General features: G+C 43.3%; 2 protein-coding genes across 2 annotated transcripts; both read right to left on the bottom strand.

Moving 5' to 3' along the window:
• Nucleotides 1-1,169: 1,169 nt before the first annotated feature.
• Nucleotides 1,170-8,438, bottom strand: LOC115198926 (probable polypeptide N-acetylgalactosaminyltransferase 8). The gene is made up of 11 exons (XM_029761343.1): nt 7,980-8,438; nt 4,517-4,763; nt 3,903-4,069; nt 3,588-3,771; nt 3,302-3,499; nt 2,991-3,105; nt 2,643-2,828; nt 2,240-2,377; nt 1,982-2,077; nt 1,663-1,827; nt 1,170-1,538 (listed from the first exon to the last, which is right to left on the bottom strand). The coding sequence occupies exons 1-11, from the start codon at nt 8,173-8,175 to the stop codon at nt 1,404-1,406; spliced, it is 1,827 nt and encodes a 608-aa protein (XP_029617203.1). The 5' UTR covers nt 8,176-8,438; the 3' UTR covers nt 1,170-1,403.
• A 4,079-nt stretch (nt 8,439-12,517) lies between these two features.
• LOC115198925 (probable polypeptide N-acetylgalactosaminyltransferase 8) lies at nt 12,518-20,099 on the bottom strand. The gene is made up of 11 exons (XM_029761342.1): nt 19,453-20,099; nt 15,990-16,236; nt 15,376-15,542; nt 15,061-15,244; nt 14,781-14,978; nt 14,462-14,576; nt 14,103-14,288; nt 13,700-13,837; nt 13,442-13,537; nt 13,123-13,287; nt 12,518-12,998 (listed from the first exon to the last, which is right to left on the bottom strand). The coding sequence occupies exons 1-11, from the start codon at nt 19,646-19,648 to the stop codon at nt 12,864-12,866; spliced, it is 1,827 nt and encodes a 608-aa protein (XP_029617202.1). The 5' UTR covers nt 19,649-20,099; the 3' UTR covers nt 12,518-12,863.
• Between the last annotated feature and the right edge of the window lie 1,554 nt (nt 20,100-21,653).

The following is a 21,653-nucleotide window of genomic DNA, read 5'->3' as shown; positions in this document are numbered from 1 at the left end:
CAACAAAACCACCAATAAAGGACACCAATAATAAGAAGAGACTTGCTTTGACCAATAAACATGAGCAATGGATATTAGACCGATGGAAATCTGTGCTTTCGTCTGATGAGTCCAAATTAGAAATTTTTGGTTCCAACCATAGTGTCTTTGTGAGACGCAGAGTAGGTGAACGGATGATCTCCGCATGTGCAGTTCCCACTGTGAAACATGGAGGAGGAGGTATGATGGTGGGGGGTGCTTTGCTGGTGACACTGTCTGTGATTTATTTCAAATTTAAGGCACACTTAACCAGCATGGCTACCATAGCATTCTGCAGCGATACGTCATCCCATCTGGTTTGCACTTAGTGGGACTTTCATTTTTGTTTCCAACAGGCTGTGGAATGGCTATTTGACCAAGAAGGAGAGTGATGGAGCGCTGCATCAGATGACTTAGCCTTCACAATGACCTGACCTCAACCCAATTGAGATGGTTTGGGATGAGTTGGACCGCAGAGTGACGGAAAAGTAGCCAACAAGTGCTCAGCGTATGTGGGAGCTCCTTCAAGTCTGTTAGAAAATCATTCCAGGTGAAGCTGTTTTAGAGAATGCCAAGAGTGTGCAAAGCTGTCATCAAGGCAAAGGGTGGGTGGCTACTTTGAAGTAGTAGCTACTTCGAAGTAAAATATAAAATATATTTTGATTTGTTTAACAATTTTTTGGTTACTACATGATTCCATATGTGTTATTTCATAGTTTTGATGTCTTCACTATTATTCTACAATGTAGAAAATATTAAAAATAAAGAAAAAGCCTTTAAAGAGTAGGTGTGTCCAAACCTTTGACGGGTACTGTATATGTTATATTGTTTAGCTAAACAGGGGGGCACAAAACACCTGCCATGAATGACGCGTCGCCACTGTGTACAACCAACAGCTCGCTAAGATCCCAGTCATCTCACTGCTGACTAAGATAGGATTTTCAAAGCATGATGATAATGCTGTGATCATAACAAAGTGGGAAGGTGGTAATTACCAGCTGTGAAATCATAAATACCAGTTGGATGCATTCACGTGCTTTGAAGTCATTGAGAAACGTTGATTGGCTAATGGCCAACAAGTTGCGTCAACCATAAGCTATGAGTACAGCTATCATGTTTGTTAAATTATAGTGTTCAAAAACATATTTAGATTTTTGTAAAGAATGTTTTGTTGTTGCATTTAACTGCTGAAAATGCTGTTTAAAAGGTAATTTAAACAGCCGTGAGAGGTCAGCATGTGGGAGAAGTCGGAGCTCAGGGATGATAGATGAGTTTCCCACTAGTAATCACCAGTTGGAGGGACGTTCAAATGGACTTTTACCAGTCGTATGTGGTAAATACCACCTTCCCACTTGTATTGTCTCTGGTAGGCCTATCTCAGTGTATCAGAAGTCTTTAATCAGATTCTGTATGTTCCAGTGCTGCCCACTGCACTCCTGAATGATGAGCTGGTAGTAAGTGTCCTCCCCTGGGGCAATCTCCAGACATCTCTTTGTCTGCCTGTTCTGGATGGCTTTTCCCTGTCAAACACAGCAAACATTCTACTGTACAGCATCACAATAATTAAAAACAAGAGTCAGACATCTCTGTTGTTTCCGACAATTTATAAGCATCAACTTCCCTAAATCATGTTAGAGTGCTTACCTGTTGAAATTCCCAGAGCATGTGGAATCCCTTCTGCTTGGCCACCTTGCACTCATACAGTCCTGGGGTTCGACTGCCGGTGTCCACCAGACAGCGATTACTGTTGTACTTGTGAGACTTGATGCCTCCAATGTAGATCTCCCCACTGGCTCGATAATAACAGTTCTGGACAGAGAGTATAGATATTTAGGCTTTTCTGAGTCTGTGGTACTGACAGTACTTTGCATTGTGGGATGGATTGAATCCCAAGTCTGCCATGGGATAAACCATATTATACATGAAGTTAAATTCTAAGATATTAAGCAATGTGTCTACAAACCTGTGGACCAAAATAATGGCATCCATATAAAATAGGTGTGTTCCCCGGAACTGGGCCTTGATCTATACAGAGATCCGTCTTCTGGTCATTGACCAGCTGTTGATTTTATGTAGAGAGATTAAACGGTTATAAAAGTGCAGATTCCTATCCTGATTTATGACTCTGCATCCTATTGAAAATAGGATGCCATGCATGCCACTAAACACAGTTGGTGAGGAAAAAGTTCCAGAACAACTGTAACATTTTAGCATCACTCACAGCTCCATAACCAAGCAAGTCACCCAGGGGGTCTAACATGGGATACACGTTATCCAGATACCACTGGAAGGGTTTGCAGTTCAGTCTCTCTCTCAATGTCTTCCTCTCTGAAACATCCCCAATGTCTATGCCATGATCCTGTGGTGAGAAAGAGGAAGATTTCTAAATCAGAAACACAGGCCATGTGAGCAATCCACCTATTATCCACTTTTGCTTACCGCCATCATTTTATTTAGATCCTATGATATTTATTATGGCATTGAGAAATAGACAATTTTTTTATAATATTGACTGTCTAGTCTACTTATTTTCAAACACAAGGCATGCAAAACAGCAATCATTGCTATTCTATATGAGCAGCTGAACTAAACCTACTTTTTAAATGGTTTGTTGTGTACAGTACCTTCAGTGGGATGTTCCAGGCAATGTTGACATTATGTTTGTAGTCATCCATCCAGACCTCAGCCACTCTCAGAGCATTCCTCTTCATTGTAATGCTCAGGTCGGGGAGATAGGGTTTATGGGCCCTCTCGATGTGGGCTATTTTAGAACAAGGTATGACCTCGACACTTCCACCACAAAGCCACACCTAGACACACCAAACACCAAGAGAGAAGGAAGAGTTTATAGATATGGACTGAAGTGTCTGGATGTTGGATGTAGATTGGTTTGTTCAAACTGAATAACTCAAGAACAAAAAGTCTGCTTTGATTTCAAACTTTCATTTAGAAACTGTAGCAGAGGGGCTTACCCGGATGCCCAGTTCAACATTTTCACCTCCATAGATCTTCATACCACCATCCAGAGCACCAATTTCCCCAAAGAACAGGCGATCAACCACTAGTATGCCCATAATGGAGGGGCTCCTGACAAACATACAGTACAAATCAAGGTCAATTCCACATTGGGAGAAGTGACATTCATTTTAATGAATAGATAATGCAAACTAATAATCCAGGTGTAAATATTAGGTCATATTTTCCTCCCAATGCTGTGCTTTCCTATTAAAATAGACTTGTGAAACTGGACTACCATCCTATGATGAAATCACGACCAACTCACTTTCCTGGCTGTGACTCGTCTTTCAAGGCATACCACTCAGGTCTGAAGGACTCATACATACACCACAGGGCCCAGTCAAAGGCATCTGCAGCAGGCCCATAACGTGTTACTGTCAAGTCATCGAAATGGACTTTGTCAAACACCGGTGTCAACACCAACGTGCGGTCCTCCTTTATCCGCGCTAACAGAGGCTCCGCCCTGTTCACACAAACACAGAGTCAAAACACCATGTTGGGGGGGGGGGGAGGATTCAAAAAGTCTCACTGAGATATTTCATTTAGACTACCATTCCACATGGACCTCTATGTGGGCATCCAAGATGGCCACCACATCTCCTGTAGCTTCCCTCCACCCTGAGAGGCGGGCCTGTGTGAGACCGAGCTGCTCTGAGTGTCTCACTCTCTTCACCAGGCCCGGACGCTCTTCATGGATGAAGCTGATGTAAGCATCCAACTTCTCCTTTAGATCCTCTGTGAAAGCAGACACTTGCAAATCAGTGGTACCCAACGAAAGTTGAAAGCCACACCTACTTTCAATCTAAATGTTAACAAATGTAATTTCAAATGTTTCTATGCGGAGAGCATTGACCAATTAGGCAAACCATTGGAGCTGTGGTCATCCACCAGTATAATGTCTTTGAGCAGGCGTTGGGGGGTCTTGTCTATGATGCTGCGGACGGCTCTCTTGATGATTGACAGGGCCTCGTCCAAGTAGATCAACACCACGCTGATGGTGGGCAGGTCATGGGGATACTGGTGCTTAGCACACCTAACAGGCACAACAAACACATTTGGTCCACCTCATATCATTCATTCACTTCACCAAAGCTGCTGTTTCACTGTTCAAGTTATTGTCAACTTCAATGTCATTGCGAGAGCTTTGAATTGTAAGGTTCTATCTGCATTTTTGTCAAAATGTATTTATTGACATAGCCTTGTTCTGTTCAATGTTCTCTACCTATATAGTACTCTAGACACCCCAATCCATGTTGTTGAGTTTAAAAGAATACATGATAAAATTTGCTACAATCATCGTTTTACAGGTAGAAGCTTCTAGTTCTAAGGTCATGATTGCTCAAATTGAAATCACAGTGCTGGAGATGGAATTGACCTCGGATGGCCGCAATGCAACAGACTGTGGTTAGAATTCAGAAGTTTTCAGCAGATCCATAATTTGCTGTGTTGAGGTGGCGGAGAGATGAGGAAAATGATTTACTTAGGATCGCGAGTATCAGGGATTTCCCTGTTCAGGGGTAGTCTGTCACTCAGGAAGGCATTGTATCCATACATCTGAAACAGCCCCTCTGCCTCTTTCTGCTCCTCCTCTGAGAGCTCATCACCCCAGCTTGTGAACAGAGCTGAGTTGGGGTACACCTTCTTCACCACCTTCCTCTCCTTCTTGACCTCGGGAGCCTTCACAGCCTGCCCCTCTTTCAGACTGCTCCCGTCGTTGATTGTCTTCACTGTGGACACACATGACAGCTGTTCATCACATTGTAATAAATGTGTTAAGGCTGCCAGAATCAACATAAGTCACTCCTTTTGATACAAACAGAGCATGATCTCATTTAAAATCAAATCAAACTTTATTTGTCACATGCGCCGAATACAACAGGTATGAATACAACAGGTACAACCTTACCATGAAATGCTTACTAACAAGCCCTTAATAACCAACAATGCAGTTCAAGAAAGAGTTAAGAAAATATTTACCAAATGAACTAAAGTAAAAAATAATAAAAGGTAACAGTAAAATGGCAGTAATGAGGCTATATACAGGGGATACCGGTACCGAGTGAATGTACAGGTTAGTCGAGGTAATTTGTACATGTAGGTAGGGGTAAAGTGACTATGCATAAATAATAAACAGTGAGTAGCAGCAGTGTAAAAACAAATGGGGGGGGGTCAATGTAAATAGTCTGGGTGGTCATTTGATTAATTGTTCAGCAGTCTTATGGCTTGGGTGTAGAAGCTGTTAAGGAGTCTTTTGGTCCTAGACTTGGCGCCGCCGTGCGGTAGCAGAGAGAACAGTTTTTGACTTGGGTGACTGGAGTCTTTGCCAATTTTTTGGTCTTTCCTCTGACACCACCTAGTATATAGGTGGACGGCAGAAAGCTTGGCCCCAATGATGTACTGGGCCATACTCACTACCCTCTTTAGCGCCTTACGGTCATATGCCGAGAATTTGACATACCAGGTGGTGATGCAACCGATCAGGATGCTCTCGATGGTGCAGCTGTAGAAATATTGGATGATCTGGAGACCTATGCCAATGTGACAATCTTTTCGGTCTCCTGAGGGGGAAACGGTGTTGTCGTGCCCTCTTCACGACTCTCTTGGTGTGTTTGGACAATGGCAGCTCTTTGGTGATGTGGACACCAAGGAACCTGAACCTCTCGACCCGCTCCACTACAGCCCTGTTGATGTAGTCCACGATCAGCTCTTTTGTCTTCCTCACATTGAGGGAGAGGTTGTTGTACTGGCACCACACTGCCAGGTCTCTGACCTCCTCCCTATAGGCTGTCTCATTGTCGGTAATTAGGCCTACCCCTGTTGTATCGTCAACAAACTTAATGATGGTGTTGGAGTCGTGTTTGGCTACGCAGTCGTGGGTGAACAGGGAGTTCAGTAGGGGACTAGGCACGCACCCCCGAGGGGCGCCTGTGTTGAGGATCAGCATGGCAGATGTGTTGTTGCCTACCCTTACCACCTGGGGGCGGCCCGTTAGAAATTCCAGGATCCAGTTGCAGAGGGAGGTGTTATTATAAAAGGCATTTAGCTCGTCTGGTAGGCTCGCGTCACTGGGCAGCTCACGGCTGGGTTTCCCTTTGTAGTCCGTAATAGTTTTCAAGCCCAGCCACATCTGACGAGCGTCAAAGCTGGTGTAGTAGGATTCAATCTTAATCCTGTATCGACACTTTGCCTGTTTGATGGTTCGACTTATTAGTGTCCCGCTCCTTGAAAGCGGCAGCTCTAGACTTTAGCTCGATGCAGATGTTGCCTTTTAATCCATGGCTTCTGGTTGGGATATGTACGTACGGTCACTGTGGGTACGACGTCGTCAATGCACTTATTGATGAAGCCGATGACTGAGGTGGTATACTCCTCAATGCCATTGGATGAATCCCGGAACATAATCCAGTCTGTGCTCGCAAAACAGTCCTGTAGTGTAGCATCTGCGTCATCTGACCACTTCCGTATTGAACAAGTCACTGGTACTTCCTGCTTTAGTTTTTGCTTGTAAACAGGAATCAGGAGGATAGAATTATGGTCAGATTTTCCAAATGGAGGGTGAGTGAGAGCTTTGTATGCGGCTCTGTGTGTGGAGTAAAGGTGGTCTAGAGTTCTTTTTCCTCTGGTTGCACATGTGACATGCTGGTAGAAATGAGGTAAAACGGATTTAAGTTTGCCTGCATTAAAGTCCCCGGCCACTAGGAGCGCCGCTTCTGGATGAGCAATTTCTAGTTTACTTATGGCCTTATACTGCTCGTTGAGTGCGGTCTTAGTGCCAGCATCGGTTTGTGGTGGTAAATAGACGGTTATAAATAATGAGAACTCTCTTAGTAGATAGTGTGGTCTACAGCTTATCATAAGGTTCTCTACCTCAGGCGAGCAATTCCTTGAGACTTCTTTAATATTAGACATCGCACACCAGCAGTTATTGACAAAAAGACACACACCGCTGCCCCTCGTCTTACCAGACGTAGGTTCTCTGTCCTGCCGATGCATGGAAAATCCCACCAGCTCTATATTATCCGCGTCGTCGTTCAGCCATGACTTGGTGAAACATAAGATATTACAGTTTTTAACGTCCTGTTGGTAGGATAGTCTTGATCGTATATCATCGATTTTGTTTTCCAATGACTGCATGTTGGCCAATAGAACAGATGGTAGTGGAGGTTTACTCACTCGCCTACAAATTCACAGAAGGCTGGCCGACCTCTGCCCCCCTTTTCTCCTTTTCTTCACGCAAATTACTGGAATTTGGGCTCGTTCCCGAGAAAAGCTGTATATCCTTCAAGTCAGACTTGTTACAGAAAAATTCTTAGTTCAGTTTGAGGTGAGTAATCCCTGTTCTGATGTCCAAAAGTTATTTTCGGTCATAAGAGATGGTAGCAGCAACATTATGTACAAAATAAGTTACAAACAACACAAAAAAACGAACAAAATAGCACAGTTGGTTAGGAGCTTCAGTCACTGTTTGCATGTGTGTTTTTTTAAAAGTTGATTAACAATGTTTGATCTGCCTTGGAGAATTACCTTGAAGTAACTGATGTAAAAAAAAGTTTACATTTTTAAAGTAAACATTGTGGTAAACTTTGGCACACAGAAGTTGGTAGATCAAAATGTAACAAATGTTGTTCAGCAAGCAACAGTATACAGGATTAAAGAACAATCTAAAATTATTATGGGCATATTTTATTTAATCCTTTATTAGTTTATTTAAACCCTTTAATTAACTGGGTACAAATTCCATTTTACAATCATCACTGTGAAGTGTGAAATAACATTCTGGGATCAACTCTTTAGGCTAGATTCTAATGTGTTCTCAAATCCTCTAAATCTGCCCTACCATCTAGAACAGTGGCAGACTGCAGTCCATGTACAGTACGTGGACAGAGCTACTGCCATTTCCCTTCCAGGTAAGTCACAGTTTAATGAAGGAGATTGAGACTTACACAGCTTCTCGATGTGAGCCTCCATCTTTTCCAGCCTCTTGAGCATGTCCTGGCCCCTGACCGAGTCATTCTGATGGGCCCTCTGCAGTCTCTCCCCATGAGAATGAACCTCCCGCTTAATGGATGTGATGTAGAGTATTCCAGCAGCCATGGCCAACAAAGGGGCCAGCCCTCGAACCCAGCCTAGCCTCATCATCCCTCTGCGTGTGAGTGCTCAGCCTGGGGATACAAACAGGATGGCCTTCCTCTCTCACTCTCTCACTGAGATTCAGGTTCGCCTGAAAGGAGGGAGGGGTGATGTAATAGAAATTGAACAAAGGAGAAGTGAACAAAGGAGAAGAGCAGTCGAGGATAGTCAATCAAAAATCTATTTGGTTTATTACAAGTTGCAACAGGGAAGAAACTCCAGCCCAGAAGCAGAGAACACATCTAACTGGCCTTCTCTGGGAATGTCCTTATATCCTAATCAGCATACACCTGTTCTGTAAACACCAGCCTGAGAGGCTTGTAGGAAGTCAAAACAGAAGGCAGTGACTTTGTCAGCTGCTACAGAATCATAGTGTTTCACACAATATAATAATAATCAGTGTATCCTCTGTCCTTGTACCTCCAGTCTGGCGTCAACCTTATCAGCAGTTATGAGTTTAGTCCATAACATACAGCCTCTAGTCTAGTGACCATCAACCCGAGTGTTACAAACAGAACACTGGACATCACGTTTGTTACACAAACTTCAAATATGCTAAACATTGTGTTGATCATTCTAAATTAAATATGAACTTTAGTCGTTTTAAATATTCCCATTATACTGTAGCTGAGGTGCACCATACCTGGCTGGCTGGCACTCAGTGGTTGTGAGTTTCTCGCCACTCGCCTCCCCTAGGCTGTCAATCACTCACTGTCTGTGGTCCTGGAGTTTGGGTCGATGTGACAATTATCAAATTGTCATATACATAATGTAAAAAACACAGTGCGCTTTTCTTGAGGAAATGTGCATTGAAGCGCAGTCACTTATATTTGCCTTTGTCCTGAAAGATATATCAACTATGATTAACTAGGCTATTATGAGATACATCAAACATGCATACTTGCGCAGACCAGGTGGGCACTGAAGTGGATGAAAACATTCTGAATGCCGTATTGTTCAACACCCAACATATTGGGCATGAATATGCAAAGGAGTATGCAAAGGAAACAAGGCCTGGAAGTAGGCGTCATCTCAAACCAGGTAAATGCCACATTGTCTGTTAGTACTCATCATAATATAACTAATTCCCATTGATTCAATAAAACATCAGCACTGTAGGGTTTTTCAGTTTGGGGACAATAATGTTCCTCTTATGTTAACTGAAACTCTAGATACAGTCGCTACCTACTGAGCACACACTGGTTGAATCAACGTTGTTTCAACGTCATTTTTCAACGTATTATGATGTGGAATCAACGTGGAAAATACATTGCACGGACCAAGGCGCAGCGGGAGTTGAGTTCCACATATTTAATGCAAAGTGAAACTTTAACAAAAACAATAAACAAACAACGAAATGTGAACTACGTGGTGCAACATGCACAACTCAAAACAATATCCCACAAAGCAGGTGGGAGAAAGGGCTTCCTAAATATGATCCCCAATTAGAGGCAACGATTACCAGCTGCCTCTAATTGGGAACCATACAACTCACCAACATAGAAATAAAATGACTAGAACACCCCCCTAGTCACGCTCTGACCTAAACACCATAGAGAACCAAGGGCTCTCTATAGTCAGGGCGTGACAATGCAACGTCTAAATCTGGATTCTCTACGGCCTTCTCTCTGGTCACTGCATGAAGAATCATCAACACTTAGGCTGGGGACTGACAGCCAATCTCAGTATGTAGACCATCATCTCATCATGGAAACTTTTGTGGCAGGTAGACCTACATTTCCTGCAGCATAGTCTATGCTACAGTAATATAAAGACAGACTGCGTGTCTAATTTACACATCTCCATCTGGCTTTCGGGATCACCTTATTTTTTAATTGTAAGGATGTTTTTTTTATTGCAGTTGCAGACTTTTAAAACTCCTATATTGTTGCTTCAGATCAATGCAGAGTCTCCCAATCTTTCTCTCTTTCCATCAATTCTATTCAGATTTGTATCTGTCTCGGTCCCCATTCCCGAGTCTAAAGATAATCCGAAGAGTCAAGATACAACATGGCCCTTTTGTATAAACTCCCCAGTCCCTGCTAATGACAAGCATACTCTTAACATGATGCTGCCACGGCAATACTTGAAAATACAGAGGATCAACAATTTCGCATTCACTCCATATTAATGGCTGTCTGAAACAGTAAAAAGAAGGAAGCCAACTTTTTATTTAACTAGGCAAGTCAGTTGAGGACTAATTCTTATCTACAATGATAGCCTAGGGACAGTAGGTTAACTACCTTGTTCAGAGACAGAATGACAGATTTTTACCTTGTTAGCTCGGGGATTCGATCCACCAGCCTTTCGGTTATTGGCCCAAGGCTCTAACCACTAGGCTACCTGCCGCCCCTTAACTGAACTGAAATACAGTCCTTTTGCCCTCAAACCTCCAGTTTTTATATGGCACGCTGGGCACTCCTATGAGGTGTTTGTCTGTGAGTTGTAGTTATATGTCCTAGAAACCGTGACTTTACCGTAGATATAGCTCATTGCCATCACAGCTGATGGAGAGAGGGCTGGCCATGTGGCAGAGGATGTGGAATAAGTTCATCTCCGAGAAATCCCTGATGTCAATTCAGCTCTATATGATGTCAATGCAGACAAATATTCATTGACCCTCTTTGGTGAAAATCAATAAGAAACTACAAATTAGCATAAATACAGGAATCAAATTTATTATTTCTTTGCATTTACATTCAGGACCAAGGAGAACACAGCTCAATAGCATTCCAAATTCGGTGAAGAAACTGTACATCTGTCCCCATGAAGCTATGTAAAACCAATAGATCACTAAGATCACACAGTCATCTCACTGCTGAAGACCAATGGAATTTTCAAAGCGAGATGATAATGCTGTGTTCATAGCAAAGTGGGAAGGTGGTAATTACTAGTAGTGAAGTTGAAAATACCAGTTGGATGCATTCACATGCATTGAACTCATTGAGAAACTCAGATTGGCTAAGGGCCAAGAAGCTGCGTCAACCATGAACTGTAAGTACATTCTTAATACCAACATGCTTCAAGGAGACCACCATAGTCCCTGTGCCCAAGAACACAAAGGCAACCTGCCTAAATGACTACAGACCCGTAGCACTCACGTCCGTAGCCATGAAGTGCTTTGAAAGGCTGGTAATGGCTCACATCAACACCATTATCCCAGAAACCCTAGATCCACTCCAATTTGCATACCGCCCAAACAGATCCACAGATGATGCAATCTCTATTGCACTCCACACTGCCCTTTCACACCTGGACAAAAGGAACACCTATGTGAGAATGCTATTCATTGACTACAGCTCAGCGTTCAACACCATAGTACCCTCAAAGCTCATCACTAAGCTAAGGAACCTGGGACTAAACACCTCCCTTTGCAACTGGATCCTGGACTTCCTGACGGGCCGCCCCCAGCTGGTGAGGATAGGTAGCAACACATCTGCCACGCTGATCCTCAACACTGGAGCTCCCCAGGGGTGTGTGCTCAGTCCCCTCCTGTACTCCCTGATCACCCATGACTCCATGGCCAGGCATGACTCAAACACGATCATTAAGTTTGCTGACGACATAACAGTGGTAGGCCTGATCACCGACAACGAAGAGACAGCATATAGGGAGGAGGTCAGAGACCTGGCCGGGTGGTGCCAGAATAACAACCTATCCTTCAACATAACCAAGACTAAGGAGATGATTGTGGACTACAGGAAAAGGAGCACCGAGCACGTCCCCATTCTCATCGACGGGGCTGTAGTAGAGCAGGTTGAGAGCTTCAAATTCCTTGGTGTTCACATCAACAACAAATTAGAATGGTCCAAACACACCAAGACAGTCGTGAAGAGGGCACGACAAAGTCTATTCCCCCTCAGGAAACTAAAAAGATTTGGCATGGGTCCTGAGATCCTCAAAAGGTTCTACAGCTGCAACATCGAGAGCTGTTACCCGGACTATTTGCATTGTGTGCCCCCCCAACCCCTCTTTTACGCTGTTGCTACTCTCTGTTTATCTTATATGCATAGTCACTTTAATTATTCATTCATGTACATACTACCTAAATTGGCCCGACCAACCAGTGCACATTGGCTAACCGGGCTATCTGCATTGTGTCCCACCATCTGCCAACCCCTCTTTTTACGCTACTGCTACTCTCTGTTCATCATATATGCAGAATCACTTTAACCATATCTACATGTACATACTACCTCAATAAGACTGACTAACCGGTGTCTGTATATAGCCTTGCTACTCATGTTTTCAAATGTCTTTTTATTGTTGTTTTATTTCATTACTTACCTACACACACACACACATACCGTTTTTTTCCGCACTATTGGTTAGAGCCTGTAAGTAAGCATTTCACTTTAAGGTTGTATTCGGCGCACGTGACAAATAAACTTTGATTTGATTTGAAGGTACAGATATCATGTTTGTACAAAAATTATAGTGTTCAAAAACATATTTAAGGACATATTTTTGTAAATATTGTTTTGTTGTTGCATTGAACTGCTGAAAATGAAGGGTCATTTCCTTAGTAGGTGATGTCAGAGGTCAGCATGTGGGAGAAGTCGGAGCTCAGAGAAGATAGACGAGTTTCCCACTAGTAATTACCAGTTGGAGGGGCGTACAAGTGGACTTTTACCAGTCGTATGTGGTAAATACCACCTTCCCACTTGTATTGTCTCTGGTAGGCCTATCTCAGTGTATCAGAAGTCTTTAATCAGATTCTGTATGTTCCAGTGCTGCCCACTGCACTCCTGAATGATGAGCTGGTAGTAAGTGTCCTCCCCTGGGGCAATCTCCAGACATCTCTTTGTCTGCCTGTTCTGGATGGCTTTTCCCTGTCAAACACAGCAAACATTCTACTGTACAGCATCACAATAATTAAAGAAAAGAGTCAGACATCTCTGTTGTTTCCAACAATTTATAAGCATCAACTTCCCTAAATCATGTTAGAGTGCTTACCTGTTGAAATTCCCAGAGCATGTGGAATCCCTTCTGCTTGGCCACCTTGCACTCATACAGTCCTGGGGTTCGACTGCCGGTGTCCACCAGACAGCGATTACTGTTGTACTTGTGAGACTTGATGCCTCCAACGTAGATCTCCCCACTGGCTCGATAATAACAGTTCTGGACAGAGAGTATAGATATTTAGGCTTTTCTGAGTCTGTGGTACTGACAGTACTTTGCATTGTGGGATGGATTGAATCCCAAGTCTGCCATGGGATAAACCATATTATACATGAAGTTAAATTCTAAGATATTAAGCAATGTGTCTACAAACCTGTGGACCAAAATAATGGCATCCATATAAAACAGGTGTGTTCCCCGGAACTGGGCCTTGATCTATACAGAGATCCGTCTTCTGGTCATTGACCAGCTGTTGATTTTATGTAGAGAGATTAAACGGTTATAAAAGTGCAGATTCCTATCCTGATTTATGACTCTGCATCCTATTGAAAAAAGGATGCCATGCATGCCACTAAACACAGTTGGTGAGGAAAAAGTTCCAGAACAACTGTAACATTTTAGCATCACTCACAGCTCCATAACCAAGCAAGTCACCCAGGGGGTCTAACATGGGATACACGTTATCCAGATACCACTGGAAGGGTTTGCAGTTCAGTCTCTCTCTCAACTTCTTCCTCTCTGAAACATCCCCAATGTCTATGCCATGATCCTGTGGTGAGAAAGAGGAAGATTTCTAAATCAGAAACACAGGCCATGTGAGCAATCCACCTATTATCCACTTTTGCTTACCGCCATCATTTTATATAGATCCTATGATCTTTATTATGGCATTGAGAAATAGACAATTTTTTTATAATATTGACTGTCTAGTCTACTTATTTTCAAACACAAGGCATGCAAAACAGCAATCATTGCTATTCTATATGAGCAGCTGAACTAAACCTACTTTTTAAATGGTTTGTTGTGTACAGTACCTTCAGTGGGATATTCCAGGCAATGTTGACATTATGTTTGTAGTCATCCATCCAGACCTCAGCCACTCTCAGAGCATTCCTCTTCATTGTAATGCTCAGGTCGGGGAGATAGGGTTTATGGGCCCTCTCGATGTGGGCTATTTTAGAACAAGGTATGACCTCGACACTTCCACCACAAAGCCACACCTAGACACACCAAACACCAAGAGAGAAGGAAGAGATATGGACTGAAGTGTCTGGAGGTTGGACGTAGATTGGTTTGTTCAAACTGAATAACTCAAGAACAAAAAGTAATTCTGCAAACACAAGTCTGCTATGATTTCAAACTTTTATTTTGAAACTGTAGCAGAGGGGCTTACCCGGATGCCCAGTTCAACATTTTCACCTCCATAGATCTTCATACCACCATCCAGAGCACCAATTTCCCCAAAGAACAGACGATCAACCACAAGTATGCCCATAATAGAGGGGCTCCTGACAAACATACAGTACAAATCATGGTCAATTCCACATTGGGAGAAGTGACATTCATTTTAATGAATAGATAATGCAAAATAATAACCCAGGTGTAAATATTAGGTAAGATTTTCCTCCGAATGCTGTGCTTTCCTTATCGCCTATTCAAACAGATTTGTGAAACTGGACTACCATCCTATGATGAAATCACGACCAACTCACTTTCCTGGCTGTGACTCGTCTTTCAAGGCATACCACTCAGGTCTGAAGGACTCATACATACACCACAGGGCCCAGTCAAAGGCGTCTGCATTAGGCCCATAACGTGTGACTGTCAAGTCATCGAAATGGACTTTGTCAAACACCGGTGTCAACACCAACGTGCGGTCCTCCTTTATCCGCGCTAACAGAGGCTCCGCCCTGTTCACACAAACACAGAGTCAAAACACCATGTTGGGGGGGGGATTCAAAAAGTCTCACTGAGATATTTGATTTAGACTACCATTCCACATGGACCTCTATGTGGGCATCCAAGATGGCCACCACATCTCCTGTAGCTTCCCTCCACCCTGAGAGGCGGGCCTGTGTGAGACCGAGCTGCTCTGAGTGTCTCACTCTCTTCACCAGGCCCGGACGCTCTTCATGGATGAAGCTGATGTAAGCATCCAACTTCTCCTTTAGATCCTCTGTGAAAGCAGACACTTGCAAATCAGTGGTACCCAACGAAAGTTGAAAGCCACACCTACTTTCAATCTAAATGTTAACAAATGTAATTTCAAATGTTTCTATGCGGAGAGCATTGACCAATTAGGCAAACCATTGGAGCTGTGGTCATCCACCAGTATAATGTCTTTGAGCAGGCGTTGGGGGGTCTTGTCTATGATGCTGCGGACGGCTCTCTTGATGATTGACAGGGCCTCGTCCAAGTAGATCAACACCACGCTGATGGTGGGCAGGTCATGGGGATACTGGTGCTTAGCACACCTAACAGGCACAACAAACACATTTGGTCCACCTCATATCATTCATTCACTTTACCAAAGCTGCTGTTTCACTCTTCAAGTTATTGTCAACTTCAATGTCATTGCGAGAGCTTTGAATTGTAAGGTTCTATCTGCATTTTTGTCAAAATGTATTTATTGACATAGCCTTGTTCTGTTCAATGTTCTCTACCTGTACAGTACTCTAGACACCCCAATCCATGTTGTTGAGTTTAAAAGAATACATGATAAAATTTGCTACAATCATCGTTTTACAGGTAGAAGCTTCTAGTTCTAAGGTCATGATTGCTCAAATTGAAATCACAGTGCTGGAGATGGAATTGACCTCGGATGGCCGCAATGCAACAGACTGTGGTTAGAATTCAGAAGTTTTCAGCAGATCCATAATTTGCTGTGTTGAGGTGGCGGAGAGATGAGGAAAATGATTTACTTAGGATCGCGAGTATCAGGGATTTCCCTGTTCAGGGGTAGTCTGTCACTCAGGAAGGCATTGTATCCATACATCTGAAACAGCCCCTCTGCCTCTTTCTGCTCCTCCTCTGAGAGCTCATCACCCCAGCTTGTGAACAGAGCTGAGTTGGGGTACACCTTCTTCACCACCTTCCTCTCCTTCTTGACCTCGGGAGCCTTCACAGCCTGCCCCTCTTTCAGACTGCTCCCGTCGTTGATTGTCTTCACTGTGGACACACATGACAGCTGTTCATCACATTGTAATAAATGTGTTAAGGCTGCCAGAATCAACATAAGTCACTCCTTTTGATACAAACAGAGCATGATCTCATTTAAAATCAAATCAAACTTTATTTGTCACATGCGCCGAATACAACAGGTATGTATACAACAGGTACAACCTTACCATGAAATGCTTACTAACAAGCCCTTAATAACCAACAATGCAGTTCAAGAAAGAGTTAAGAAAATATTTACCAAATGAACTAAAGTAAAAAATAATAAAAGGTAACAGTAAAATGGCAGTAATGAGGCTATATACAGGGGATACCGGTACCGAGTGAATGTACAGGTTAGTCGAGGTAATTTGTACATGTAGGTAGGGGTAAAGTGACTATGCATAAATAATAAACAGTGAGTAGCAGCAGTGTAAAAACAAATGGGGGGGGGTCAATGTAAATAGTCTGGGTGGTCATTTGATTAATTGTTCAGCAGTCTTATGGCTTGGGTGTAGAAGCTGTTAAGGAGTCTTTTGGTCCTAGACTTGGCGCCGCCGTGCGGTAGCAGAGAGAACAGTTTTTGACTTGGGTGACTGGAGTCTTTGCCAATTTTTTGGTCTTTCCTCTGACACCACCTAGTATATAGGTGGACGGCAGAAAGCTTGGCCCCAATGATGTACTGGGCCATACTCACTACCCTCTTTAGCGCCTTACGGTCATATGCCGAGAATTTGACATACCAGGTGGTGATGCAACCGGTCAGGATGCTCTCGATGGTGCAGCTGTAGAAATATTGGATGATCTGGAGACCTATGCCAATGTGACAATCTTTTCGGTCTCCTGAGGGGGAAACGGTGTTGTCGTGCCCTCTTCACGACTCTCTTGGTGTGTTTGGACAATGGCAGCTCTTTGGTGATGTGGACACCAAGGAACCTGAACCTCTCGACCCGCTCCACTACAGCCCTGTTGATGTAGTCCACGATCAGCTCTTTTGTCTTCCTCACATTGAGGGAGAGGTTGTTGTACTGGCACCACACTGCCAGGTCTCTGACCTCCTCCCTATAGGCTGTCTCATTGTCGGTAATTAGGCCTACCCCTGTTGTATCGTCAACAAACTTAATGATGGTGTTGGAGTCGTGTTTGGCTACGCAGTCGTGGGTGAACAGGGAGTTCAGTAGGGGACTAGGCACGCACCCCCGAGGGGCGCCTGTGTTGAGGATCAGCATGGCAGATGTGTTGTTGCCTACCCTTACCACCTGGGGGCGGCCCGTTAGAAATTCCAGGATCCAGTTGCAGAGGGAGGTGTTATTATAAAAGGCATTTAGCTCGTCTGGTAGGCTCGCGTCACTGGGCAGCTCACGGCTGGGTTTCCCTTTGTAGTCCGTAATAGTTTTCAAGCCCTGCCACATCTGACGAGCGTCAAAGCTGGTGTAGTAGGATTCAATCTTAATCCTGTATCGACGCTTTGCCTGTTTGATGGTTCGACTTATTAGTGTCCCGCTCCTTGAAAGCGGCAGCTCTAGACTTTAGCTCGATGCAGATGTTGCCTTTTAATCCATGGCTTCTGGTTGGGATATGTACGTACGGTCACTGTGGGTACGACGTCGTCAATGCACTTATTGATGAATCCGATGACTGAGGTGGTATACTCCTCAATGCCATTGGATGAATCCCGGAACATAATCCAGTCTGTGCTCGCAAAACAGTCCTGTAGTGTAGCATCTGCGTCATCTGACCACTTCCGTATTGAACAAGTCACTGGTACTTCCTGCTTTAGTTTTTGCTTGTAAACAGGAATCAGGAGGATAGAATTATGGTCAGATTTTCCAAATGGAGGGTGAGTGAGAGCTTTGTATGCGGCTCTGTGTGTGGAGTAAAGGTGGTCTAGAGTTCTTTTTCCTCTGGTTGCACATGTGACATGCTGGTAGAAATGAGGTAAAACGGATTTAAGTTTGCCTGCATTAAAGTCCCCGGCCACTAGGAGCGCCGCTTCTGGATGAGCAATTTCTAGTTTACTTATGGCCTTATACTGCTCGTTGAGTGCGGTCTTAGTGCCAGCATCGGTTTGTGGTGGTAAATAGACGGTTATAAATAATGAGAACTCTCTTAGTAGATAGTGTGGTCTACAGCTTATCATAAGGTTCTCTACCTCAGGCGAGCAATTCCTTGAGACTTCTTTAATATTAGACATCGCACACCAGCAGTTATTGACAAAAAGACACACACCGCTGCCCCTCGTCTTACCAGACGTAGGTTCTCTGTCCTGCCGATGCATGGAAAATCCCACCAGCTCTATATTATCCGCGTCGTCGTTCAGCCATGACTTGGTGAAACATAAGATATTACAGTTTTTAACGTCCTGTTGGTAGGATAGTCTTGATCGTATATCATCGATTTTGTTTTCCAATGACTGCATGTTGGCCAATAGAACAGATGGTAGTGGAGGTTTACTCACTCGCCTACAAATTCACAGAAGGCTGGCCGACCTCTGCCCCCCTTTTCTCCTTTTCTTCACGCAAATTACTGGGATTTGGGCTCGTTCCCGAGAAAAGCTGTATATCCTTCAAGTCAGACTTGTTACAGAAAAATTCTTAGTTCAGTTTGAGGTGAGTAATCCCTGTTCTGATGTCCAAAAGTTATTTTCGGTCATAAGAGATGGTAGCAGCAACATTATGTACAAAATAAGTTACAAACAACACAAAAAAACGAACAAAATAGCACAGTTGGTTAGGAGCTTCAGTCACTGTTTGCATGTGTGTTTTTTTAAAAGTTGATTAACAATGTTTGATCTGCCTTGGAGAATTACCTTGAAGTAACTGATGTAAAAAAAAGTTTACATTTTTAAAGTAAACATTGTGGTAAACTTTGGCACACAGAAGTTGGTAGATCAAAATGTAACAAATGTTGTTCAGCAAGCAACAGTATACAGGATTAAAGAACAATCTAAAATTATTATGGGCATATTTTATTTAATCCTTTATTAGTTTATTTAAACCCTTTAATTAACTGGGTACAAATTCCCTTTTACAATCATCACTGTGAAGTGTGAAATAACATTCTGGGATCAACTCTTTAGGCTAGATTCTAATGTGTTCTCAAATCCTCTAAATCTGCCCTACCATCTAGAACAGTGGCAGACTGCAGTCCATGTACAGTACGTGGACAGAGCTACTGCCATTTCCCTTCCAGGTAAGTCACAGTTTAATGAAGGAGATTGAGACTTACACAGCTTCTCGATGTGAGCCTCCATCTTTTCCAGCCTCTTGAGCATGTCCTGGCCCCTGACCGAGTCATTCTGATGGGCCCTCTGCAGTCTCTCCCCATGAGAATGAACCTCCCGCTTAATGGATGTGATGTAGAGTATTCCAGCAGCCATGGCCAACAAAGGGGCCAGCCCTCGAACCCAGCCTAGCCTCATCATCCCTCTGCGTGTGAGTGCTCAGCCTGGGGATACAAACAGGATGGCCTTCCTCTCTCACTCTCTCACTGAGATTCAGGTTCGCCTGAAAGGAGGGAGGGGTGATGTAATAGAAATTGAACAAAGGAGAAGTGAACAAAGGAGAAGAGCAGTCGAGGATAGTCAATCAAAAATCTATTTGGTTTATTACAAGTTGCAACAGGGAAGAAACTCCAGCCCAGAAGCAGAGAACACATCTAACTGGCCTTCTCTGGGAATGTCCTTATATCCTAATCAGCATACACCTGTTCTGTAAACACCAGCCTGAGAGGCTTGTAGGAAGTCAAAACAGAAGGCAGTGACTTTGTCAGCTGCTACAGAATCATAGTGTTTCACACAATATAATAATAATCAGTGTATCCTCTGTCCTTGTACCTCCAGTCTGGCGTCAACCTTATCAGCAGTTATGAGTTTAGTCCATAACATACAGCCTCTAGTCTAGTGACCATCAACCCGAGTGTTACAAACAGAACACTGGACATCACGTTTGTCACACAAACTTCAAATATGCTAAACATTGTGTTGATCATTCTAAATTAAATATGAACTTTAGTCGTTTTAAATATTCCCATTATACTGTAGCTGAGGTGCACCATACCTGGCTGGCTGGCACTCGGTGGTTGTGAGTTTCTTGCCACTCGCCTCCCCTAGGCTGTCAATCACTCACTGTCTGTGGTCCTGGAGTTTGGGTCGATGTGACAATTAGCAAATTGTCATATACATAATGTAAAAAACACAGTGCGCTTTTCTGAGGAAAAGTGCAATGAAGCGCAGTCACTTATATTTGCCTTTGTCCTGAAAAATATATCAACTATGATTAACTAGGCTATTATGAGATACATCAGACATGCATATTTGCGCAGACCAGGTAGGCACTGAAGTGGATGAAAACATTCTGAATGCCGTACTGTTCAACACCCAACATATTGGGCATGAATATGCAAAGGAGTATGCAAAGGAAACAGGGCCTGGAAGTAGGTGTCATCTCAAACCAGGTAAATGCCACATTGTCTGTTAGTATTCATCATAATATAACTAATTCCCATTGATTCAATAAAACATCAGCACTGTAGGGTTTTTCAGTTTGGGGACAATAAAGTTCCTCTTATGTTAACTGAAACTCTAGACACAGTCGCTACCTACTGAGCACACACTGGTTGAATCAACGTTGTTTCAACGTCATTTGTCAACGTATTATGATGTGGAATCAACGTGGAAAATACATTGGATTTGAAAAAAGTAATCAACCAGTACTGTCCATCTCATTTCAACCAGCGTTGTAAACATTGAAATTAGGGTCAAACTTTAACTTAAATACATTGACTTAACCTGACAAACAGGTTGCTACATCAATCATCTGATTTCAACATAATCATCAGAACTATGTATACGTTGAAAATTCCAGGTAACCACCCCCTTTTGTGAGAATTTGGTAAATAATAATATGCTACCTCGGGCGGCAGGTAGCCTAGTGGTTAGAGCTTTGGGCCAGTAACCGAAAGGTTGCAGGATTGAATTCCCAAGCCGACAAGGTAAAAATCTGTCGTTCTGCCCCTGAGCAAGGCAGTTAACCCAATGTTCCCCGGGCGCCGTAGACGTGGATGTCGAGTAAGGCAACCCCCGCACCTCTCTGATTCAGAGGGGTTGGGTTGAATGCGGAAGACACATTTCAGTTGAAGGCATTGTGACCAGGTATCCCCCCTACCTTACCTTACTCAGGCCTCACATGTGAATCCTTAAAGGGGTGGGGCTAAGGCTTAAGAGGGTGTGCATGATGCTTAATAGGTGTAGACTGGGGTTGAATGGCGGGAACCCAGTTATTGATATTTACTCCCCAAAACCACTCCCTTTTAAATAATAGTAAATTATTTCTATAAACATCATGATGTGAAATGGAACTGTTAAACGATATGCATGTCACGCTCGTGATGAAAGACGGACCAAGGCGCAGCGTGAGTTGAGTTCCACA

Source organism: Salmo trutta, chromosome 8, assembly GCF_901001165.1.
Source record: "Salmo trutta chromosome 8, fSalTru1.1, whole genome shotgun sequence".
NCBI classification, from domain to species: Eukaryota; Metazoa; Chordata; class Actinopteri; order Salmoniformes; family Salmonidae; genus Salmo; species Salmo trutta.
The sequence above is the reverse complement of the archived record's forward strand: the minus strand, read 5'-3'. Positions and strand labels throughout refer to the sequence as shown.